General features: G+C 50.3%; 1 protein-coding gene across 1 annotated transcript; it reads right to left on the reverse strand.

Annotated features, from left to right (window-relative positions):
• Positions 1-3,367: 3,367 nt before the first annotated feature.
• On the reverse strand, positions 3,368-24,131 carry SF3A1 (splicing factor 3a subunit 1). The gene is made up of 16 exons (XM_082640835.1): positions 23,965-24,131; positions 20,680-20,801; positions 15,081-15,288; positions 13,654-13,911; positions 11,506-11,580; positions 10,652-10,802; positions 10,092-10,285; positions 8,993-9,110; positions 8,544-8,729; positions 7,703-7,824; positions 7,358-7,603; positions 6,562-6,769; positions 5,923-6,077; positions 4,793-4,894; positions 4,608-4,679; positions 3,368-3,872 (listed from the first exon to the last, which is right to left on the reverse strand). The coding sequence occupies exons 1-16, from the start codon at positions 24,025-24,027 to the stop codon at positions 3,771-3,773; spliced, it is 2,382 nt and encodes a 793-aa protein (XP_082496961.1). The 5' UTR covers positions 24,028-24,131; the 3' UTR covers positions 3,368-3,770.
• Between the last annotated feature and the right edge of the window lie 42 nt (positions 24,132-24,173).

Below are 24,173 nucleotides of genomic sequence, written 5' to 3' on the forward strand. Positions count from 1 at the left end.
ACTTTAGGGCTTCCCTGGTGGCGCAGTGGTTGAGAGTCCGCCTGCCGATGCAGAGAACGCGGGTTCGTGCCCCGGTCCGGGAAGATCCCACATGCCGCAGAGCGGCTGGGTCCGTGAGCCATGGCCGCTGAGCCTGCGCGTCCCGAGCCTGTGCTCCGCAACGGGAGAGGCCACAACAGTGAGAGGCCCACGTACCACAAAAAAAAAAAAAAAAAAAAAAAAAAAAATCTGAACTTTAAGAACTTACATTTCACTTTTATTTTTAAAAAGTAACTTTTAAGAATCTTAAATACTAACTCATGTACTTTTATTATTTTTTAAATAAATTTATTTATTTTTGGCTGCACTGGATCTTCGTTGCTGCACGCGGGCCTTCTCTAGTTGCAGCGAGCGGGGGCTACTCTTCATTGTGGTGAGCGGGCTTCTCATTGTGGAGCACAGGCTCTAGGCGTACGGGCTTCAGTAGTTGTGGCACGCGGGCTCAGTAGTTGTGGCTCACGCACTCTAGAATGCAGGTTCAGTAGCTGTGGCGCATGGGCTTAGCTGCTCCGTGGCACGTGGGATCTTCCCAGACCAGGGCTCAAACCCATGTCCCCTGCACTGGCAAGCAGATTCTTAACCACTGTGCCACTAGGGAAGCCCCTCATGCACTTTTAAACATGAGCTATATTGTACTTTTTACCTTTTTGATTTTTGCATTATAAGGATAAATGAAATATTACCTGTAAAGATTGCTATAATTACAGTATATCACATATTTCAAGTATCCTAATATAACTTTTGTACACATTCTCCTAATACATAATTTTAAAACATGAAATGGGTCTAATCATTAGTAGCCTCCTCTGGGCTACATGGTAAGTGCTCATTTCAAGCAGCTGGTGGAACTGAAAGTGAAATTTCTTAATGTCTACTCCTCCTAGAGCCCTCTTCATGCAAGTCTTTAAAATTACAGTGAGCCTGAAAGCACCAAGCCATGCCCGGTTTTCCCAGCAATCTCACAACAGGAGCATTTCTCCCCATTTCACAGCCTGGTCTGGCAAAGTGGTGAGGACAGTGTGGTCACCAGGAATAGAAGAGCTGCTCTGGCCTTCCAGAGCCATCACTGGCCTTGGGTATCCACCTTATCTAAAAAAATGGGCCAGATAATCCTCAGAGGAATGCAGTGAGAATCAGAAAAGCTGTGCAAGCAAGGCAATGCCTACGTGCTGTGGGTTCTAAACAAGAAGTGCGGAGCACTGGGCTGCACGCTGGGCCTGCAGCCACTGACAATCGCAAAGCTGGTGTGGTCAATGGGTCTTCTGCAACTGAGTGAGCCAGGACAGATGTTCATTCAGGAACTCCAGGAAGCTGAGATTGGGCCCCAGAGAGCAGCTCAAAGGACCCATTCACTCACATTCCACCCAGCAGCATTCCTGGCCTCCAGTCGCAGCCTCAGTCATGGAAGGCTGGTGAGATCTGCCAACCTGTGAAGGAGAGATTGGCCCCAGAGCCAATCCTAGGAAGGAGAGCTTGGAGTACGGGACTCCCCCAGCTCTACTGACCCCTTTCCCTCTTGGAACAAGACCCAGGGGGTGTTCAGGGGATTTCTGGTGTTAGCCAGGGAAAAGCAACCAGCAGTGGGCTCACTCAGGCACCCAAACCTTGAAGCTTCAGGAAGCCAAAGTTCAGCCCTGGCCCCTGGGGGAAACTTCTAGCTACCAGGCGGGAAGCAAATGTCAGAGTGAGGAATAACATCCCACTGACCAAGTTAAAAACGTGAGCAGTTTGTAATGGAGCCACATAACTGGCACTGCAGAAGGGCCACTTGAGCCCTAGGTCTAGAGTTGGAAGCTCTGAGCTTGGTGAGGGGGTGGAGGGGATGGTGACTAGAATACTGTGACCTTGGGAATGGCCTCACCCCTCTGGGCCTGGGAGATGACTGCATAGGATGAAATGGAAGGACTGCAAAGAAAAGGCACTAGGAACTCTCAGGGGATAAACACACGAGATCTTCGGAATGAAATCAACTTTAGGTTTAAAACCAGGAAACGGTTATCAACAGGCTCTCACCTTCCTCCCTGTGAACACCTACCCACAGCAGCACCTACCTCCCTGTAACAGCACAACTCCAAAAATAACAGCCTGTGTCTGGCCCTTACTAGGGGGCAAGGACTGACAAGTGTTTTGCACACATTCTCTTTATCTCCTTACTGTGTGACTGTGGGCATGTGATTCAGAATCTCTGTGCCTCAGTTTACTCAAGTGTAAAACAGGAACACCCACATCAGGATTACATGAGTTAGGGAGTTCCCTGGTGGCCTAGTGGTTAGGATTCCAGGCTTTCACTGTCATGGCCTGGGTTCAATCCCTGGTCAGGGAACTAAGCTCCTGTAAGCCACACAGTGCAGCCAAAAAAAATAAAAATAAAAATTTATATGAGTTAAAATTGATAAAGTGCTTGAAACAATAAGGAGTAGTTGGCTAAATTTTATAAAGTTCTTAAAATAGTTCATGGGGGGGCTTCCCTGGTGGCGCAGTGGTTGAGAGTCCACCTGCCGATGCAGGGGACACGGGTTCATGCCCCGGTCCGGGAAGATCCCACATGCCGCGGAGCAGCTAGGCCCGTGAGCCATGGCCACTGAGCATGCGCGTCCAGAGCCTATGCTCCGCAGTGGGAGAGGCCACAACAATGAGAGGCCCGCGTACTGCAAAAAAAAAAACAAACAAAAAAAACCCTCATCATATACTTGTGCTCACTCAGGATAAGCCACCTGCCCAAGGTCACTTATCAAGTGATGATGAGTGATCCCTGGTGTGCAGTAAACTGCCACCCTCTATAGTCTCATCTGAATGCTGCCCACTGACCTAGGAACTGCATCCCATCTGTCTGTGTTCTTTTGTGGTCCTGGCATGTTGAAGGCATGTTATACGTATTAGTCTGTTACACGTACGGGGCTATGCCTTTGGAGGATCCATGCGTTTCAAAATGGCAATAAAAACATATCAAAAAAAGAGTCAGGGCCTCCCTGGTGGCGCAGTGGTTGAGAGTCCGCCTGCCGATGCAGGGGATACGGGTTCGTGCCCCGGTCTGGGAGGATCCCATATGCCGCGGAGCGGCTGGGCCCGTGAGCCATGGCCGCTGGGCCTGCGCATCCGGAGCCTGTGCTCCGCAACGGGAGAGGCCACAACAGTGAGAGGCCCGCATACCGCAAAAAAAAAAAAAAAAAAAAAAGAGTCATAGAAGACTTGATGGCAGCAAGAATGTAGTTAAAAGCCCAGCATTCCTCAGAGCAGAAGAGGAGCCACAAGGCACTGTACCATGCTCCTAGGTCTGGGCAGGGCACAGGTGGCCAGGAGACAAGTCTCATGACATTAACTTCACGAGAAGGGTCGGAGAGGTTTATTAGCCCATGGCAAGATACAAAATGATTAATGATAACAACCATATTCTACCAGCCAAGTGTCACTTGGCACTATGATAACATCCTATAGGACATCCCTGGTTTCACATTCCCTAATGGGCTACCTGAAGAAATGACCCCTCAAATCAAGACCCAAACACAAAGGGATTCCAGGGGCCACTGGGGAGGAGAATGCCTGAGAAAGTCCTCTCTGATCAATGTGGGGAGGCAGTCGGGGGAAGGAAACTCTGCAGGACAATTTGGATCTCCAAACTTAGTAAGAGGGAAACAAATGCACAAGGCAGGGTCTCCTGAGTCTGGGACAGGGGTAGGGGACAGGAGAGGCAAAACGGCAGTAGTTGGGACCTGACAGCAGGTTTCTCTCTTCTACTTCTTCCTCCCGCCTCTCTCCTTGAGCGCCAGGTGGATGATGGCACCATTAGCCATGTTGTAGTAAGCCAGCGAGTTGGAATCCTTGATGAAAATGCCCTAGAAAACAGATGTAGTGCCTCAGCCCAGGGCAATCTGGCCTTGAACTCAGAGAGCAGCCTCACAAGTCCCAACACTCTGAACTTAGCAAATACAAGGGCTTGAAGGAAGGTGGGGTGGGAAAGGGAGTGGCACAGGGCAGGAATGAAGGTCTCTGGTTCCTCCCAGAATGCTTTGCTTTTCCTTCCTTCCAAGCCATGCTGTCAACACCCCAAAAATCTGGCCCTGACCAACCCCATGGAATTTTGACTCTCAAATCATAAGACCTTTAGAGATCAACTAGTTCCACAGCCTCACTTTACGGAGGAGGAAACTGAGGCCCAGAATGGGGATCTGTCAAAGTCCAAAAAGGGAGAACACAGCAGTCCTCTGTGACCTGGCAGGCACCAAGGTGAGCTGGACTATCACCTTTGTGTCCAAGCACAAAGCCAGGCTACCTGAGACCACATTGACTTGGATGGCTCTACCACTGGGACAGAAACCTACCAGAGCACTCCGAAGTCTGGTCCCCAGATGTCACTGAGGCATTCAAACCCCATACAAGACTGTGCTGTGACCCCGCCAGAGCCTCACCCTGTCAGACTAACCTGCCCCAGCACCCCCCACCGGCATCATCACTTCCAGGATGGACTCAAATGACCACACCCAGGTGTCTCCCCACTCCTCTGATTCCACAGGGGATTTATTAGCTTCTCGGACAACAGAGGGGGCAAGGACTACAGACACCCAACTCACCTCATACTGCAGCTTCTGTTTCCCTGCTGGCATTCCCGTGGCTTCGTGAATCTTCACCTTGATGACAGAGACCTATGGGACCGAGGAGAGGTCAGTCACCTCTTGCTAAGGTCAGATGCAGGAAGCTTCCCCCTGACTCTTTGGTTCCCCTGTACCTGATACCAGTTGGGGACAGCAACTCATACCTGGTCTGTGAGTGGGAGGGTGAAGACCAGCACCTGTCCGTTCAGCTTCCATTCCGTCTTATCCTGCATGTTGGGCACCTGGACTTTGATGGACACTGGACCCTGCAAAACAGGAGGTGGCCATTATGCCTGGGGAGGCCTGAGTCAATCAGGAACTACGCTCTCCTATTCCTGGGCCAGTCGAGACAATGTCACCTGTCCATCAGGGCTCCTGGACTCTGGCCTGTTTCACTACTGACACCACTTGTAACGTAGAACAAATCACTCCCCCTTTTCAAGAATTGGTTTCCCTTCTTTAGAACAATCCCTGCCTACAGGTAAGGCTGGAACTGAAGAAGAGACATGAAAGTGTTCTGAAAGCCTCAGGAAGTACCACAGGAGGAAAGAATATGAGTTGCGAGGTCAGAAGACCTGGGTTCCCAACTCAGCTTCCCTGCTAACTAGGTCTCTCTAAGCCTCAACGCCATGTCTGTAAAGCGGTTGATCACAACTGCTGGATGGTGATGTGAGCATTCAACAGACCAACTACCTGTAAAATGTGTGGCTCTGCCCCAGCACTTGAGTAGGTACTCAAGAAATGGAAACTACCATCAAAAAGGAAAAAAGAAAAGAGTTGGTCAAATGCACTGGGCGGGGGGTGTGTGTGTGTGTGTGTGCTGGGAATGTTTCTGCCTCCTCACTGGAGCTTCCCCGGGCACCAGCAGTGCCAAGGTTCCCAGCTCTTATTTCTAGTAACCCCACAGGATCCCCACAACACACCACCTCCTAAGGGCTGGACCTGGAGGCAAAGGCCACAAAGAAGTTAAAAATCGCACCCAGGATTCCCTCCAGTGTCCAGAACCCCTTTCACACCTAAGTCCTACTGCCCGTGCAGCTGGGTCTCCCTGCTGGCCTCTGCGACAGCTCACACCAGGGGGACTACTGACAGCTGTCTGCTCCTCTGGCTGCTGACCCCCCATCTAGTGTGTGCTCAGAAGTTTCACGGGCCTCCAATGGCTGACCCAGGTCCCAGAAGCCAAAACCATGGAAGAATAGGGTGGGCCAGAGCGCGTGTGACTGGGGCAGGACTGGACAACCGCCCCGCCCCATCTAGACACTCCAGGCTGTGGGCAGCACTCTGAGATGCATACCTTGTTTCTGCGTAGAAACTCCTCTTCTGGCATGAGGCTGTCCTCGGTCTTCAGTTTCTTGGAGGCAGGCTCATCTTCCATGGGAGGTGGGGGGTGGACAGGCGGCATAGGGGCTGGAGCTGGGACGGGTGCCACAGGTGGTGCGGGCACGAAAGCTGCAAGGACAGGAATAAGCAGCCACGTGAGTGGGAGGAAGGGCCCAGGACTCAGGGCTGGTGAGAGTGAAAAGGGGATTGCAAAGGTTTCCCATTTCTCCCAGTCAGAGGTGTGAAGGACCACTCCTTGCTGAGCCTGGCAGCCAGTAAGCTCCCTGGCAGGGGCACCTGGGAGACTGCCCAGATTGGGTAGCAGGAAACTGAAGGAGGGGCAGGACCGATGGATGCAACAGGTGGCAGCCAACAGCAAGCATCATCAGGCCTCTGTGCCTGTCCAGGTTGACCCCTCTGGGTGCACAGACCCCAGCTCTGCCATATCAGCCTATCTCCCTCAGGAGCCGTAAGTCCCTGGCTCCCAGCTCAGGGATCTCTCACATGGTGAACTCAAGGCTCTCCTTTGGGCTGGACCACCAGCTGGAACAGCTGGCACTACCATCAGCCACTGCTCTGCTCAGGGCTTGGCCTGTAGTCCTGACCCACTGACCTGTCGGCACAATCATGGGTGGTGGGCGGGGTGCCATGATAGGAGGGGCCGAGGGAGGCATGGGCACCACGTTGATCCTGGGCGCGTGGATGATCGGTGGCATGGGGGCGATCACCGAACCGGGGGGCAGTCGGACCACTGATGCCATCGGGGGCCGGGGCATGACGGGTACTGCAGACACAACTGTGGTACGGACAGGAGGTGGCATCTGTGGGGGTGAAGACCCACAGGTCACAGGAAGCCAAGGCTGCACTCTAAGGGCACACAGCTGGCAACTGGCCACCTGCAGCTTTGAGGATGGGGCTGGATAGCTTCGACTCAGCCCCCGGGGGCTGAGAGTGCAGCCTCACACTGGGCCCTGACAGCAACTACGTTGAGAGAGGCCCAGGGCAACACTCCTTCCACTTGGGACTCAACCAGCTGCTCTTGGCAAACACTGCGAGAGCCACTGAAGACACTGACCTCCATTTAGCCCCCTGGAGTCAGGCCAGCAGTCCTCCAAGACCCATTAAGCCCTCCAGCCCGTCCCTGACCCAAGCCTGCTTCTCACATTTGCCACTCGCCTCCCTCCCCGTCCCAAGCCTCCTACACAGATAGAAGATCGGGCTGGAGGTTCCCACTTCTAACTAAAGTGTTCTTTTTCTCTCGACTTGACCCACTCAGCGGTTCTTTTTCTCTCAACTTGACCCACTCAGTGCTTGGGCCCGCTGTGAGATAGCTGCCCTCCTCAGCCTGCAATGTCTAACCCCAAGAACCCAGCTCTGAAAGACCAGTCACAGGGTGGCTGCTGGCTAACCGCGGGTGGCCGGGGCACCGAGGTAATGGGTGGGGCTGAGCTGGGGATGTTGGTGGCTGAAGACGGAGGTGGTGGCTGCTGGGGGATTTCATTGGGCTTGCTGGGGCCAATCTTCTCTTTGGTATCATCTTCTGGCACCAAGCCCTTAGCCTTGTGGATGGCCTCGATCTGCTCCTGCAGGGTGATATTGGCCTGGGCAGCCTGCTGGGTCCGGGCCATGCTGCCGGAATGGCCATCCCAGGTCACCTGCATGGGAAAGCAAAGCCACAGCTTGTCAGGGCTCCTGGAACTGAGCCCAAGTGTGAGTCTGACGGCGGGGAAGGCACTAAGAGTCATCTGATGCACCTTTTCCTCTGGCTTCTGGATCTCCTCCTCGCCAATCTTCTTACCAATGGCCGTTTCCTCTACACCAAAGATGTCGGTACGCCGCTCAGCCAGCTGTTTCAAGCTGCTCTCAATATCCAGACCTGGATATAGTCACAGAACGGAGGCAGGGGAAAGGGAAACTAAACCAGATGCCCTTCTGACAACACGGCAGCTCTACTGGTGCACGGTGGAGGCTGTTCTCATGGGACAAGGCTATCTGTGGGTCCCAATGCAGCATGCCTGTCCTCTGAGCCTAGGGAAGGCTGCCCAATGAGCACTAAGCCTGTAAACCAGGGCTTGTCCAACCCCTTGACTTACAAAAGGCAACTGAGAAGACAGGGTCACATGAGTGGCGTGGCAAGTAGCAGAGTCAGGACCAAAAGCCTGGTCTCCTGCCTCCGGGACAGTTTCCTCCCTCCCTATCATGCTGCTTCTCACAAAGAATCAAGGCACCGTGTCCCATTTCAAGGTGCTCAGTGTACTCCAGCCACCAGAGCCTTCATTCTAAGACAGCCCTGAGTGTGAGCATCTCTCCCAGCTATAGTCAGATCTTGCACTAGGATGTCAATGGACACATGCTATCCACATCAGGTGCCTGCCTTTGGAAGAATCCCTATGAAGAGTCCTTCTAGGAAATGGGAAGTTATTTTGTAGTGTCATAGGCTGCACCTATCCTCAAAAGCTTTTATTGACCTCAATTGTTACCTTCTATGTTTGATTAAAGCATAAAGTTGATCAGAGATTCCCCATGGGCCAAAGTGAGATGGGGCCGAGTCAAAGAAGGGGTGTGGACAGAGTGGGGGATGCCCCCCAACCTCACCTGGTGCATACACCTCATCATCACTCTGCTTCTCACGAATGGAGCGATCTCGCTGCTCCAGCCAACGGGGGTCAAGAAGCCCAATGCGCATGTGTTCCTGCATTTTGCTGGCAGGGATCTTCTCCCCAGTGATGGGGGACACGAGATATTCATCTGGAGCAGGGGCTGGAGGCAGGGGCTTGGAAGCTAAAAAGCAAGAGATTCTTGAGTGAGAATACTGGGTGGCAGCCCAGGTTAAGAGGGTGCTATTTCATTCGTGCACCATCCATTCAGTGCCACGCTGTACCTGGCACTATGCATTGCACCAGAGCACCAGAGATGACGAAGTCCCATTCCCCATCGTGAGGCCTATGACAGAGAAGCTATCAATGCCTTTATGACAAGCCACCTCGAGCCCTCCTAAAAATGGACAGGTCTGAGGAACATGAGGGCAGAAGAGCAGAACCAACCTTTTGGGTCATAGTCCTTCCGGACAATAACCTGGTCTGGAGTTGGGGGCAGAGGCGGTGGCATGGGTGTCTCTGGAGGTGGGGGCACTTTCTGCCCTTCTTCTTCATCATCTGAACCCTGAAAAGCAAAGTAATGGCAGGACTCAGAATGGGGCTGAGAAGCCACCTCCCTGCAGCTGAGCACTGCTGGCTCTCAGGGTGGCAAAGAGCCTAGGCCCCTGCCAGTCAGCATCCACGTGCTAAGCCTCCCAGGGCAGCCAAGGCCAGCCGGCAGCTGGCCAAGCTACTTCCTCACAGCATGAATGGGAGTGCTGGGGGCCGTGGTGCTAACACTCTGCCCAGGCATTTCCAGCAGCTGGCACCAGGCAGTCACAGGAGGCCAAGGGCACTTAACGTGCTGGAGAGGGGTGCGGGGAACAAGTCAGCGTTCAATGGTAGCTGCTCAAGAAGCAATGCTGGGAGGGAGAGAAAAAGTCAATTCCCAGACACATACATCTTTATTCTCAGGCTGCACACAAATTCTTTCCGAGGGGAAGAAAGCAGTTTGGCTCTGGAGACGCTATGCCTGCTTGGAGGGCCTGCCTCGATGGGGGGTAGAGGAGGCCAAAAGCCACTTAGCAAAGCTCTGGAGGACTTCCCTGGCGGTCCAGTGGTTAGGACTCCATGCTTCCACTGCAGGGGTCATGGGTTCGAACCCTGGTCGGGGAACTAGGATCCCGCGAGCCACATGGTGTGCGCCCCCACCCAGAAAAAAAGAAAAGCTCTGCAAACTGCTGATCATTTGGGCCTCAGTGCAAAAGCGTCAAAGTACATGGTATAGAGGTTTCCCTAACTGAGAGCCAGCCTGGGGTCGGTAGTGAGCAGGGCCCCTGGGCAAAGGAGGAAGGTCACAGAACAGGGCCACCACAGCTTTCAGATCCTTGCCTATGAATGAATCTTTGTTGCCTGAGGTGGAAAGAGGCTCTGTGTTGCCTGAGCTTGGGCAGCTACTCAGCCAGGACTCCTTGTTCAGGAACCCACACTTCCTTTCAAGATTCACAAGGGAGCTGGACTTCTCTGGAGGAGAGCACCCCCATCTCCTTGGGCTCCAGGAGCATACCTCATCCATGTCTTGCACTTGGGTGTCCTGGTCCAGCTGGGACGGAGGCTCCTCCGCCTTCTCCTGTTTCTCGTCCTCCTCATCAGACTCGACCTCCATCTCGACCTCCTCACTCTCCCCAAACTTCTCGTAGCGCTCCTGAATGAGGATTCGGGCCCCCAGCTCCTCTGGGGTGGTGGGGGGAGGGAAGTTCCCTGGCAAAGGGTGAGCCAGAGTCAAAGGCAGGGTTCCACAGACGCTCCTTATCAAAGGCCATCTATCTGCCCTCTCTACACTGTTAGCTCTCTGAGGGCTGGGACTGTCTGATTTCTCTCCTATCTCCAGAGGCCCACCCGTTGGGCCATTATTGTCAGGCACGATAATATTTGTTCAATTGGGTTTAACTGGGGCAATGTGGTAGAAGTGAAGTCTTCCAGAAGCAGAGAAGAAACAGATACCCATAGAACTCTCTGAGGGATTCTGCTGCTCCTTGGGGACAGCTGGAAGAGATCTCCCAGGATGGCTCCAAGCTCCTGGCTCCCCTAACTGGAGTCACAGACCTACCTTCCTCATAGACCTACCTTGCTCATTGGGTTGGAAGTCCACTGTTTCCACCACCACAAAATCATGCCAGTCAATCTGAGCATAGGCCACCCGTTCCTTTTCCTTCTCCTCCTCTTCCTTCTTCCTCTCACGCTCCTGAAACTTGGCCCACTCCACTCGGTAACATACCTGAAGGGATGGGAAACAGCGTGGTGCTGAGCTGAATCAGGGTCTGCTCCTGAGGAGGCTATCATCTCCAAGGCCTTCACCAAAGCCAACGTCTCCTTCAGAACAGGAAGCTGATCTGCCCATAAAGGGGAACTTCCTGGGGCAGACTATGGTATTTGTATCTGGTTTCAGCCAGGCCTAGAGTTTGGACAGGATGAAAATATGAAATACCACAGAGACCTTCTGTCTGGGCAGCTGTTTGTTATAACCTCAAAGTTTTCTGCTTGAGTTGGCGAGTGGCTAGCAAACTCCCTCCCAGAAGTTTGCATGACAACCAAGTGCCCACAAAAGCAGCAGCGGTCTGAAAGCCTGCAAAACAGAAGCCTCAAGCAGCCACCCAGAACAGCCAGCACCAATATGCCCTCTCTCTTCGACTCTGAAAACCTGGGGATTCAAAAGGCAGTTGTCACCAGAGAACCCGTTCAAAAGCTGGTTTCTAGCAACAGAAGAAAAGAAGAGACTGAAGCAGACAGCAGAGCAGAAAGCTGGGGAGCAGAGAATCCAGGTTTCTTGGTCTTTGCAGCCTCAAGGCCTTTCCTCCCACCACGACTGTGCCTGGAGCATAACAAGGTACTGGTTCGGAGACTACTTCCAAACACAAAACAGAACCCACACAATGTAACGTTAGTGCCGTCAGTAACTGGTTATAAGAAATTTAGTTTACCTGGTCCAAAACTTCCCGGGGGTTCTCTGCCTCTTTCTTGAGCTTGGTAAATAAGCCTTTGGGTGGAATCAAGATCTGAAACACAGAAGATTTAAAGCAACTGTCAGTGCAGCACAACACGGGACAAAGAAGTGGCCTTCCTGGGCCTGTGGAAAGGCACAGGAGAAAGGAAAGTATGGGATTCTGGGATCCAATCTCAGCTTCACTTGGCTGTGCAACTTTGGGCAAGTTACTCAACCTCTGTAATTTGGTTTTCTTCTACAAAATGGTGACACTGCCACTTAGAGTTGGCATCATCAACTTAAAAGGTTGCCAAGGGTAGCAGGAAAGTATGCAAAACCACCACCAGATCACTGAGCATACAGTCAGCATGTGATGACTGCTCTCAGGAGGGGGATCTGCCCTTTACCCTTCTGCACATGCCAACAGGCCACCTGATGACTTTATTGAAGACTACAGCCCACAGGCTCCACCTCCCTAGACTTCTATCCCCTGCTTTCTGTTTAGCATTTTCTCCATAGTATTTATCACCATCCGACATACACTGATGTTGCACGTGCTTATTGCCCCTTCACTAGACCAGTCTCCACAAAGACAGGGATTTCTCTGTCTTTGGCTCACTGCTACATATCCAGCACCTAGAACAGTGTCTGACACTCAAAGCATATTTGCTGAGAGAACGAATGCTGGCTTTGCTTAAAACAGTCTTTCCAACTGCCCCAAGCATATCCACTCTCATTGGAAAAGCAGCTCAGCCCCACTCCATCCTCTCTGTCCTTCTTCCTCAGGAATTGATCTGCTCCTAGAGTTCCCAGGCCTAGAGACACACCGGTGCCCTGAGATTAGAGTAATGAATGTCAATACCCAAATTCTGAGGGAGAAGGAATAGGAAAGTTAACAGAATAAAAAGGAATCTGCGGACCTTTAACTCTGAAAGCAGTCCACTGAGAGAAATTAACCCAGGGCTCACTTAAAATTGATACTGTGTAGTTACAATAACCCTTGGGTCTTATGACTTGAATGATTGTTATTTCAGCTACTCTCCTAGCTTCTGGACTTCCTAAACACAAACATTTTTGTCATTCTTTCTAGTTATATACATAAAGTGAATGAAGTTAGAGAAAATCATTACATAACCTTTCAAGTCAGATATTTAACATATTGTTTTTAGATATCAAAAACAGATGTGCAAACTATGCCACTAAAAAGGAAAAACAACCTCCATTATGTGTGTAACAAGAAAAATGTTCCACAGGCATATCTATACCAGTGTACTTTTTAATAAATTAGCTATCTGATTATTTTAAATACCAGTATTGACTTGTCTGCATTCTTGATTGCAACAACACAGCATGATAATTAAGATCCTAGGGTCTGGAATAAAAATGTCAGCACTCAAGTCCCTGCTCTGCAACTCCCTAGCTGTGCAACCCTGGTCAAGTTAACTTCTCTGTACCTCAGTTTCCTCTTCTGTAAAATAAATATAATAACAGTGGCTACCTTATAAGTTATTAGGGATTAAATGAGAAGATACTACATAATATAAGTACTCAATACTGGTCACACTTATTTATTTTAAATTGCTTCCCAATGCCCATTTAAATGATACTTCTAATTCAAGGTACTTTTTAGGGTGGAAAACAACAGAGGTTTCAGAGTCAAATGTTGGTTAAATCTCAGTGCAGCTACTTACTAGCTGAGAGACCACAAGTAAGTACTTCACCTCTCTGAGCTTTATGACATAGGAAGGGAAACACTTACCTTATGGATTCTTGTGAGGATAAAATTAGGTAATAATAGGAGGCAACTATTAAGAGCTTGCTTCTTCTCAAGCCCTACTGAGGCAACCGAAAATTTAAATGTACATAAAAGCAACTAGCACCACTTGGCCTTATCACGCAGCAGGCACTCACCTAATGAGTTACCAATCACACGTTTCCTTTCTCTTTAGAAACAGCAGTCTACGTTGCATTTACTAGGAAAACTGAATAGAAATCAAGACTTTATACTGAACTGGGATTTTTAACATCTGCTTGGGGGCCCCACACAGGAGCGGGGTCCTTACAGACAGTGAGCGGATAGAGTGCTGATGGTAAGATGCCTTCCTTCCCTGGGTCCAGCACCCCGGCCCCCGCCCTGCCCAGGCACCTTGGTATACTGTTCCACCAGCTTCGTGAAGTAGTTGAAAAGGCTATGTTGCGGGCGAAGGAAGTCAAACTGGTAGTTGCGCTGCTCTTTCTGCATCAGCTGGGTCAGAAACTGGCGCCCGTTCCTGGCCACAAACTGAGCTGTCAGCTTCACCACGTCCAGGTCGAAGGCTGAGATCGAGGGGGGGTCTGCAATGAACTCGAACTCGGGAGGGGGCTCTTTGGGCACGATGGTCTCTTGGATCACTTGGGCTTGAACCTAGGATGCAAAAGGAATGTGAGGCAAGAGGCACAGGGGTGGAGGGACTCCAGAGAGGGGGCGGGGACACACCCCCGGCAGACAGCACAGACCTCTACACTTCTGATCACGCACACACCACTGGCATGTGGTGTGAGAGAAGCCTAACTCACAAGGGCACCGATTTCTTGGCCAACTGTAGCCTCGACTCCCTAAATGGCTTTCTGAATGAGAACCGAGTCCCTCTGTATCTCTGCTGCTGCCCTGAAACTGAGGACCAAAACTGGGTGGCAGAAGACCTAACAGGAACACAGCTTATGAAACCCCGCCCAAGGGAGACAGAGGATGTAGTAAGCCCTACATGTGTGCAGAGGACCCCACTGGACAGAAGACCTCCACGTTTGTTACCTCATCTGGCCACTACACGAACCACAAGGTGGACAGAACAAGTACTGTGAATTCTTTTTATAGATGAGGAAACTGAGGTCGCCTGAGGCCCTAGGAGTAGTAAATTGTAACACAAGGTCTCAGAACCTATTCCAACCTTTACCTCCCACTGTAAAACAAGGGGCAGCCTTTGCCACCATGGCTCAGGAGTGAAGCAAAGAGAAAGGACCAGTGCAAGTCTACACAAGAGGCAAAACGTGTGGGCCCTTCTTGTCCTCACTGACAGCCCTAATCGTCCCTAGTGCTAAGGGGGTATTAGGGCAGGCCAGAAAGAGGGGCCCTGGGAAGGTGAGACAGTAGAGAGGGATGCACAAGAAGGGGTCCACAAGCCACACTGCAGCACTGCCCTCATGCCACGGTCAAGGAAAAGCATAGGAACTGAGAGCATGGACTTTAGGGTCCTGACTGTGCGGCCTTGGGTAAATTGTGCTTCCCTAAGCCTCAGATTCCTCATCTGAAGAATGGTCACTTTACTGGCCTCCTCATGCAGCCCGTGAGGCACCAATGAAACAAGGCTCCCAAAGCACTGAGCACAGAGCGTGAAGGGCAGCATTCAGCAAATGCCAACTGTCAGCAACACTTTGCTGTGTGAGCCTCTCCATCTGCCTCTGTAAGATGGGGATAAAGACTTCAAGTTTCTCCCTGGGTGGTTGTGAGGTCTGGACAGCAGAGTTCATTATCTTCCCCTCCCTGTCCCAGCCTCCCTTAGCCCTGGAGAAGGGAAGGGAGGGGCTGGCTCCAACCTTCTGGGGCAGCTGCTGCTGGGTAGCTTGCTGTTGCTGCTGCATGACCTTGGGGATGGCAGCCGAGGGCTCCTGGGCTTTCCCCTCCTTGAACTCGCTGACCTTGTGGCGGTAGTAGGCATGGTAAGGGTCATTGGGGTTCAGGAAGTTGAACTTGGGGTTGTTGATCTCGTTCTGTCGTATCCTAGCTTCAAATTCAGGTCCGTTTCTAGAAAAAGGAAAAAAGAGAAGCATTAATACCACAACCCTTGCAGCTGCTCAGACCAGAACACTGCCCATGCAAGCCCCATTCTTGCCACCACCCATCACTCAAACTAGCCCGTCCCAACACAGCAGAGGTCCTCTTCGAGACTCCTGGCATCAGCGGCCAGTGCCCCTGCCTCCTTCGGCCTGCACAGGCCTCCTCTACCACAGGGTCTCCAGACCTCCATCATGGCTGCAGCCCCTCTGCCAGTCTTGCCATTTCCAAAACCATCTGGACTTTTGCTTTTTTCTTTTAATAAAATTTATTTACTTTAAAAAACGTACCTGGGCTTCCCTGGTGGCACAGTGGTTGAAAGTCTGCCTGCCAATGCAGGGGACATGGGTTTGTGCCCCGGTCCAGGAGGATCCCACATGCCGCGGAGCGGCTAGGCCCATGAGCCATGGCCGCTGAGCCTGCGCGTCCGGAGCCTGTGCTCCGCAACGGGAGAGGCCGCAGCAGTGAGAGGCCCGCATACCACAAAAAAAAAAAAAAAAAAAAAAAAAAAAAGTACCTAAGAAGGCATGGGAATTCCCTGGGGTCCAGTGGTTAGGACTCCGTGCTCTCACTGCCGAGGGCCCGGATTCAATCCCTGATTGGGGAACTAAAATCCCACAAGCCGTGGCACAGCCGAGGCGGGGTGGGAAGGCATGTATTACTACTTCAGATAAAAATCATTATGGCTTTACTAACAAAAGGCAGTCATAAAATTCAATACAATGGAAACAAAGTAACATGGTTAAAGTTTAGCTCAAGTTTGCTGAGACTGAGGCCAGTTCTCTTAGTTAAAAGTGGGATGACTGAGTGCTGGGGAGGTATTAAAAGATATGCTAGCACCACACTGAGACTCTGTCCTTTGGGTAACAAGAAGAAAAAAAATATGAAAATTTAATGGGATTTAATGCCTTATCCAAATATTGGCTAAAATCACCTCATTTACTACTGGGTGAGGCTCATACAGTTAACACTGTTCTCCAAGGACCGCATCTGTGCTGCTGCATAAGATGCATTCAGATGACAGGGGAGTGGTGAGAACGGCAGAGAGGTTCTCATCTCTCTCTGTATCTGGAATAGTTTCCCACATACACCCTACGTCCCCAATTTGTATGCATTTTTTAAAATTAATTTATTTTTTATTTTTGGTTGCATTGGGTCTTCGTTGCTACACGCGGGCTTTCTCTAGTTGTGGCGAGTGGGGGCTACTCTTCATCGTGGCGTGCGGGCTTCTCATTGCAGTGGCTTCTCTTGTTGCGGAGCACAGGCTCTAGGAGCGCCGGCTTCAGTAGTTGTGGAGAGCAGGTTTCAGTAGCTGTGGGTTGCAGGCTCTAGAGCGCAGGCTCAGTAGTTGTGGCGCACGGGCTCAGTTGCTCCGCAGCATGTGGAATCTTCCCAGACCAGGGCACGAACCCGTGTCCCCTGCATTGGCAGGCAGATTCTTAACCACTGCGCCACCAGGGAAGTCCCCCAATTTGTATGCCTTTAAACCCTCAGAATGAAAAAGGTCTCTCTCATGATATGTAGGGAACCCTGATTTTTTTAAAGAATCCCAACAGTAATATTTCAAGGTGTCACACATCCACAACATCCATGGAAGTGTACTAACCTTAAAGACACAGGATGTGGACACATTCAAGTTTTGGGTTCACTACTGACTCACCAAGTTACCAAACTTCTCTTTGACTCAATCTCCCATGCGTAAAATATGGCAAAAACCACCTTCTCTCTCTACTTTGAAATACTGAGAAAATCCAATTAGTTAATGAGATGCCAAAGTCTTTTTGAATCATACAGTGGCCTGCAAATGCCAGGGACTGTTACTCCTATGAAGGCTAGAAGGGGCTGTCCTATAAAGATGAGAGATGATCTGGGGGGCTTCCATCACTCCTCTGACCAGAGCCCTGCACTCAGAGGTGCCCCAAACACACCAAGGGACAGCTCCAGAGGCTGGTGGCACCCGGGTCACTACACTTTCATACCCTGGCCCTGTCAGTTGAAGACAGGGCAGGAGACAGGGTGCAGGTGACGCTGTGCCCCAGTTTAGCCACCATGGCAGTGGTCATCAGCACCCTGGCTAGCTCCTCCACAAGTTCTGGTCACACTCTGCAGCGTGACTAACACCATGAGGTCTGAATGTGACAATGCATTAGTCCAGCTGAAACCCCATGCTTGAGGAAGCAGCATTCTTCCACCCCCTTAAATAATGCAAGCCACACAAGGATGAGGGTAAATGTGTATTTAAATATGGCTAAACTAGGCCACCATGCAAAGGGCTGCTAGAAAAAGGGGCTCTGGTTGTCTCCTCTACCACCGCCTCCTAAGCCATAACCTCACATCTGGGAACAATCTGAAATATAAAACAATGAGAAAGCAGGCATGTTCATTCCAAGCTACTCTGTTGTTTAAATTAGCTTAATGTTAATTTCAGAATTATATTCTCTAACACAAGGAATAGATTTCAGCAGAAAAAGACATGATTCTGACTCAACCTAGCTGGTGGGACTTTTTAAGAGTAATTTCCCTTAGTTTCTTGACAGTAAAATACAGGGAAGACCAAACCTAGAGAGAAAACATTCCTTTTGGAAAACCACACTGGGTTGGTGATTTTTTACTCTACGCTCCATCAATCAATACACGCGAACCCAACAGAAGTAAAGCAGAGGGTCCTGCATGTCTGCTTTTAACCCAGAGTGAGATGCTGCTCTGTCCCTTCACGGCAACATAAACAAAAGCAAGTCCACAGATTTCAAAAATGCCTACAAGGCAATCATCAGAGTCAAAAATAGATCTAGAGATGTGGACATATAGATTTATTATTAAGGGAACTTGGAGAGATTCTTATTTTGGGGGCTGGCACAAAATTACTGGAAAGCTACTTGGCAAAATAAGAAATATTTAAAAATGCTCTTGGGCTTCCCTGGTGGCGCAGTGGTTGAGAGTCCGCCTGCCGATGCAGGGGACACGGGTTCGTGCCCCGGTCCGGGAAGATCCCACATGCCGCGGAGCAGCTAGGCCCGTGAGCCATGGCCGCTGAGCCTGCGCGTCCGGAGCCTGTGCTCCGCAACGGGAGAGGCCACAACAGCGAGAGGCCCGCATACCGCAAAAAAAAAAAAAAAAAAAAAAAATGCTCTTTTAGCCAGTAATGTGCCACACAGAATTTTCTTCTAGGAAAACAATCTAAAAGGGAAAGAAAATGCTCAGAGACTTCCCCATAGCTTCATTTGCCAAACTGAAATGTTCGAAACAACTTCAAAGGAAAATACAGAGGAGTCATCCAAGTCAAGGAAGGCCCATCACCTTAACATGGTGCATCCTTTCCAGAGAGGACCATGCAGCACCAGGAGCCCGTGGAGCAACACAGGAAAATGCTTACAACACAGTGCAAATGGAAAAAGCAGGATATGAAAGTATCTCCACTAGTATTACAAGAATCTAAAAAAGGATGCCAAGGGCCAGAAGGAAACAGGAAAAAGTGAAAACAGCTAGTAGAAGCTATTCTGGTCGCGAGACTGTGGTGATTCTTCCTCTTACACTCTTTTCCTATTTATTGTTTTAAATAGGAAAACATATCAGGAGGTGGACTTCCCTGGTGGCACAGTGGTTAAGAATCTGCCTGCCAATGCAGGGGAAACTGCAGTTCAAGCCCCAGTCTGGGAAGATCCCACATATTGCGGAGCACCTAAGCCCACACACCACAAATACTGAGCCTGTGCTCTAGAGCCCACGAGCCGCAACTACTGAGCCCATGTGCCACAACTGCTGAAGCCCACATGCCTAGAGCCCGTGCTCTGCCACAAGCCACCGCAATGAGAAGCCCATGCACCGCAACGAAGAGTAGCCCCTGCTCGCCGCAACTAGAGAAAGCCTGCACGCAGCCATGAAGACCCAACGCAGCCAAAAGTAAATTAATTAATTAAAAAAAAAAATCAGGGGACAAAGGGAAGAATAAGCATTGCTATGAAATATTAAACTTATAAACACAACACCTGCTGCCCTAAATCTGACATGGCCTAATAGTGTTCAATCAAGCACAGAGCTGTTTTAACCCAATATCCAGGTTGGTCAAAGCCCCTGAAATGTGAAAGGTTCACCCGCATGGAGCCTGACAGAGTGAAAGACATCAACCAGAGTAACCTCTTTCTATGTTTCATTTAAAAAAGAGGTTGAGGGGCTTCCCTGGTGGCACAGTGGTTGAGAATCTGCCTGCCAATGCAGGGGACACGGGTTCGAGCCCTGGTCTGGGAGGATCCCACATGCCACGGAGCCTGCGCGTCTGGAGCCTGTGCTCAACAAGAGAGGCCGCGATAGTGAGAGGCCCGCGCACCGCGATGAAGAGTGGCCCCCGCTTGCCACAACTAGAGAAAGCCCTCGCACAGAAACAAAGACCCAACACAGCAAAAATAAATCAATAAAGGATTTCATTTCTTTAAAAAAATAAATAAATAAAAATAAAAATAAAAAAGAGGTTGAGAAAGGAAGGACCCATCTGTTAAATGATGCATCGTGATGGGGATGCCTCAGGGTCAAGGTGTGGCTCCCTGGAGAGCATATGCCCTGACTGAGGGCAGCAGTCTGCTCAAGGCCAGCTACTGCTTCCATGCAAGGAGCCTCCAATTCATCAAGAGAAGCCAGAAATCCAGATTTACTGTGCAATCTCATTTTTAAACAGTGACAACTAATTCAAAAGTTAAAAAATTATATATTGTTGAGAATGAACAAAAAGATCTGTAGGCTGGATGTGGCCTGCTGGCTGCCAAAGAAATACTTGAAATGTCCTAAACTAGGGGATGGTTGACCTCTGGAGTCAAGTGGCCATCAAGAAGACTCCATTTGAGGAAGTGTAATGGGGAGGAACAAGAGGAAATCAAGCGGATTTCCATGCCATCTGAGGTAATAGCTACATGAGGTACCCGAACTGCACTCAGTCCCCTCACCCCTGCCTCACAACAATTCTAGGTGGTATTTTATTCCATTTTGCAGATGGGTCAAAGGAAATGCAGTCCTTGCACAATAAAAATGATCAACTCCCTTTTGTCTTCCTAAGGCCAGCAGCTCAGATACAGACACACATTATCCATGACAAAGCAGCTTTCCAGGTATTTCCTTAGGCTCGGTTTGGAAGCACAGGTTCTTGGTGACTCTGGAGCTGGGTGTGCCTTGTACTCTGCCACCACCATACCATGTTAGAGATGCCAGTCCTGCCCACTGCCTACCTCACACCATGCTGTGGTTTTAGATGAGCTGATAGGCCTAAGCCAACAATACCACTCTAAAAACCCAAGTGTTACCATTGTGCAAATTCAGGAGCTCTTGATGCTAAAATCTACCCGTGACCCACACGAGCAGGAGTAGCTATGTTACCTGGCCACGAAGCTGGCAGTCTTGTCAACGATATTCCTGACCTCTGGAGGAGGGTAAATAATCCCCACCACTGGCTTGGAAGGGGTAGAATCCTCCTTTGAAGATGCTTCCTCTTCTGTGGGCTGTGAAAACAGGAAAAGGAAGGTCTTAAAGTTCCTGGCTTGGTGCCAGATGCCCACCGTTAAACTCCCCTAGGATATTACTGAGAATACAGACTCTCCCGCCCAATTCATCGAGACTTCCCTTGAGTCAGGAACCTCTGCTCCAGAAGAGCCGCTCTCTCAACTGCTCTGTGCTTCCATGGGACTTTCCCAGGGAACCAATGAAAAGAGCAGCCTCCCTGGCTCCCCTCCAGCTAGAGCATCTCTGACACTGGGAATCTGCATTTTTACCAAGTGTCCATGTGATTCAGATGGAGGGGGGAATTCTAACCATGTTCTGAGAAACCACATTCCAGAATCCAGAAGGCCATCCCTGTATCCCCACCCTTGGATGTGCCTGATACGGGCTATGTAAGAATTGTCTGCTGAATAAAGAAATGGGAAACTCCTTGCCGGCCACTTCTTCTGCCTTGAATGCCCTTTCCCTCTGCATCCATTCCATAGTCTAAACCATCACTTAATGTTCAAATGTTTTGTGAAACTCCACTGGAATACTCAACATTAACTGCCCCATAAATTCCAATATTCCTTCCTCACCAGCTTCTTCCCCTTAGTAAACAAAGGGTCGGGCCTCCCTGGTGGCGCAGTGGTTGAGAGTCCGCCTGCCGATGCAGGGGATACGGGTTCGTGCCCCGGTCTGGGAGGATCCCATATGCCGCGGAGCGGCTGGGCCCGTGAGCCATGGCCGCTGGGCCTGCGCATCCGGAGCCTGTGCTCCGCAACGGGGGAGGCCACAACAGTGAGAGGCCCGCATACCGCAAAAAAAAAAACAAAAAAAAAAAACAAAAAAAAACAAAGGGTCAAGTCTCTCATTTTAGAAAAAAAGTTTCCCCCCTGCCCTCATGTTCCTTTCTGCTACTGCCTTCTCCCCACCTTCCTCTGGTAGCTAAATAGCCTGAGTTCTCTCAGCCTTGCCGTTCCCACTTGCTCAACTCCCATTTGATCCCCCTTCATTTCAAGTGCTCATGCCAAAGTCAAAAATGACGGCCTATAGCCAGCTACATTGGTTACCTGGCCGTGTGACCAGTGACTGCCCCTTCACAAAACTCTCAACTCCCAGGTCCCATTCTCACCTGTATTTCCTTTTTTTTTTTTTTTTTGCGATACGCGAGCCTCTCCCTTTGCGGAGCACAGGCTCTGGACGCACAGGCCCAGCGGCTGTGGCTCACGGGCCCAGCCGCTCCGCGGCATGTGGGATCTTCCCGGACCGGGGCACGAACCTGTGTCCCCTGCATCGGCAGGCAGACTCTCAACCACTGTGCCACCAGGGAAACCTGTATTTCCTTCTTGCTCACCATTCCATCCAAGCTTCTCTCCTGGCTCCTGTTTCACCTCCTGCCCTATAGTGTTAGGGGTCCCCAAAATTCTGTTCTTGGTTCTCTTCACACTATACACACTGCCCTCAGTCAGGCACTTACAAAACGTCCTCCACTTCCCCTATCACCTGTAGGCTGAACCATTCTACCCCCGTCAACGTCCCACATCACTCTTATGTGCCACACAGCTTTAGATCCAGCAGTCCTGGGCACTTTCATCTCTAACCACTTTCCTCATGAACGGCCAACCATGCCTCCAGTCATCCAGGGCAGAAACGTGGGTCTCTTCTCCCTTCCTCAGCCTACACATTCAATGATAAGAACATTTATCAAGCACAGAGTAGATTCCATATACTTTCCTAAGCACTTTAAGCATATTAAATCTATAACCCTTACAGAACCCTAAGAGGTTAAGTACTCTTACTACTATATTATTGTCTTGTCATTTTACAGATGGACAAACTGAGGAATGGAGACCTTAATTGGCCCAGTGGCAGAACCAAGATTCCAATGCATCACTTTGGAGGGAGAGCCTGCACCACAGCCCTTTTGTGATCTGAGCTTGCCCATCCCCTCTGTCCCATGCCCCAGCCACAATCTAGGCCAGGCTCTTAACATCTTTTGAATAACATGACTAACCTGTCCTCCTAGCAATTCTCCCCATCACTGTTTACCTGAATTTCTGAAACACAAATATGTCACTATCCGGCTTACATCCTTTCCTTTTCTCCCAATAGCCTGCTAGGAAAACTTCAAATCCCCAGAAATACACCTCTTAACCACCACTTTCCCAACCCTATGCTTTAACCTTCTTTACTCTTGACAAGAGGCACCATCTGATTCCCACCTTGGTATCTTGGCACTTATCTGGTATTACCTTGGTTATTTTTCCCCAAGATACTGGGAAAATGCCAGGGATACATAGGTATTTGCGGTGGTCAGCATACAGGATGTGCTCAGTAAATGTTTGCTGAATGAATAAAGAATGGTATTTCCCTTCCCAATCACTCATCTAGTGAACTACTGATTCATTCTTCTAAACGCAATTTACCTTTCACGCCGGTGGGCTTCACCTACCTTAATCTCCCCTATATCCCACCAAAGCAATGTTGATTAGAATTCCTGTCTCCTTTGTACTTGATACTTATATCACACTGCAATTACTGACCAACGTCTTTCCTCCTTAGTTGACTGAGATCTTTTGAAGGGCTGGCTGAAACTGTATCATTTATGGTAACTGAGGCAATAAACATTTATTGAGTATTCACTTATATCTGTCTCCCCACTAGTGTGTGAGCTCCCTAAATAAAGCAAGAACTGCGCTTCATTCATTCCGTCGGAGCCTGGCACGGTGTCTGGCTTAGAGTAAGCACTAGACAGATGCTGAGAATTAACGTTCAAAGATGCACCGTGCAGGCTGGGAAATTAGGGACTCCTGGGCAAAGACTGGGGGCCGGTGGGCCCAATTAACACAGAAGACCGGTGGATGCGCTGGATCAGTACTTGTCAAACTTCAATGAATCATCTTGAGAGCTTGTTAAAATGCAGATTCTGATTTAAAAGGTCTAGGGTGGAAACTCAGAATTTCTAATAAACTCCCAGGTGATGCTAGCCGGTCCGCGGACCACACTTTGAGAACTACTGTTCTAACAGGCTTGTTTCGCTACCAGAAGGTAGGCGGGAAGCGCGCTGCCTCCTGGGACCTGGAGTCCCTCCAAGCCCTCCCAAACCGCCGTTTCTTCCTGCACGAGTAAAGAGGGCCCGCGCCCGAGGGGAGGGCCCAGGTCGAGGTGCGGGGGTCGTGGTACCTGTTTGGGCTCGGTGACCGCGGGCGGCGGTGGGGGCACCGCCTGCACGGGTCCGGCCGGCATGACTGCGACGCTCAGGGCTGCCAGTCCGCCTCTGTATAGGTGAGCTATGTGGCGTCAAAGCGGCTTCCTCGCACCAACAGTACAACAAGCTCGCAAAATGGCGGCGGCCGAGCGAGTCGTCGCCGAGGGGGGCGAGGCTGACGCAC

The sequence above is a fragment of the Mesoplodon mirus genome (assembly GCF_964341445.2).
Source record: "Mesoplodon mirus genome assembly, chromosome: 13".
NCBI lineage: Eukaryota > Metazoa > Chordata > Mammalia > Artiodactyla > Ziphiidae > Mesoplodon > Mesoplodon mirus.

Bases quoted from the DNA above. Each gene is read 5' to 3' on its own strand.
- SF3A1 (XM_082640835.1), bottom strand. From the start codon at position 24,027: ATGCCGGCCGGACCCGTGCAGGCGGTGCCCCCACCGCCGCCCGCGGTC. The intron at 4,895-5,922 runs GTATGCATCTCA...CCTGTTTTGCAG, and splicing joins AGTTTCTACGCAGAAACAAG to GGTCCAGTGTCCATCAAAGT. The intron at 4,680-4,792 runs GTATGAGTTGCT...TCGGTCCCATAG, and splicing joins CCCTCCCACTCACAGACCAG to GTCTCTGTCATCAAGGTGAA.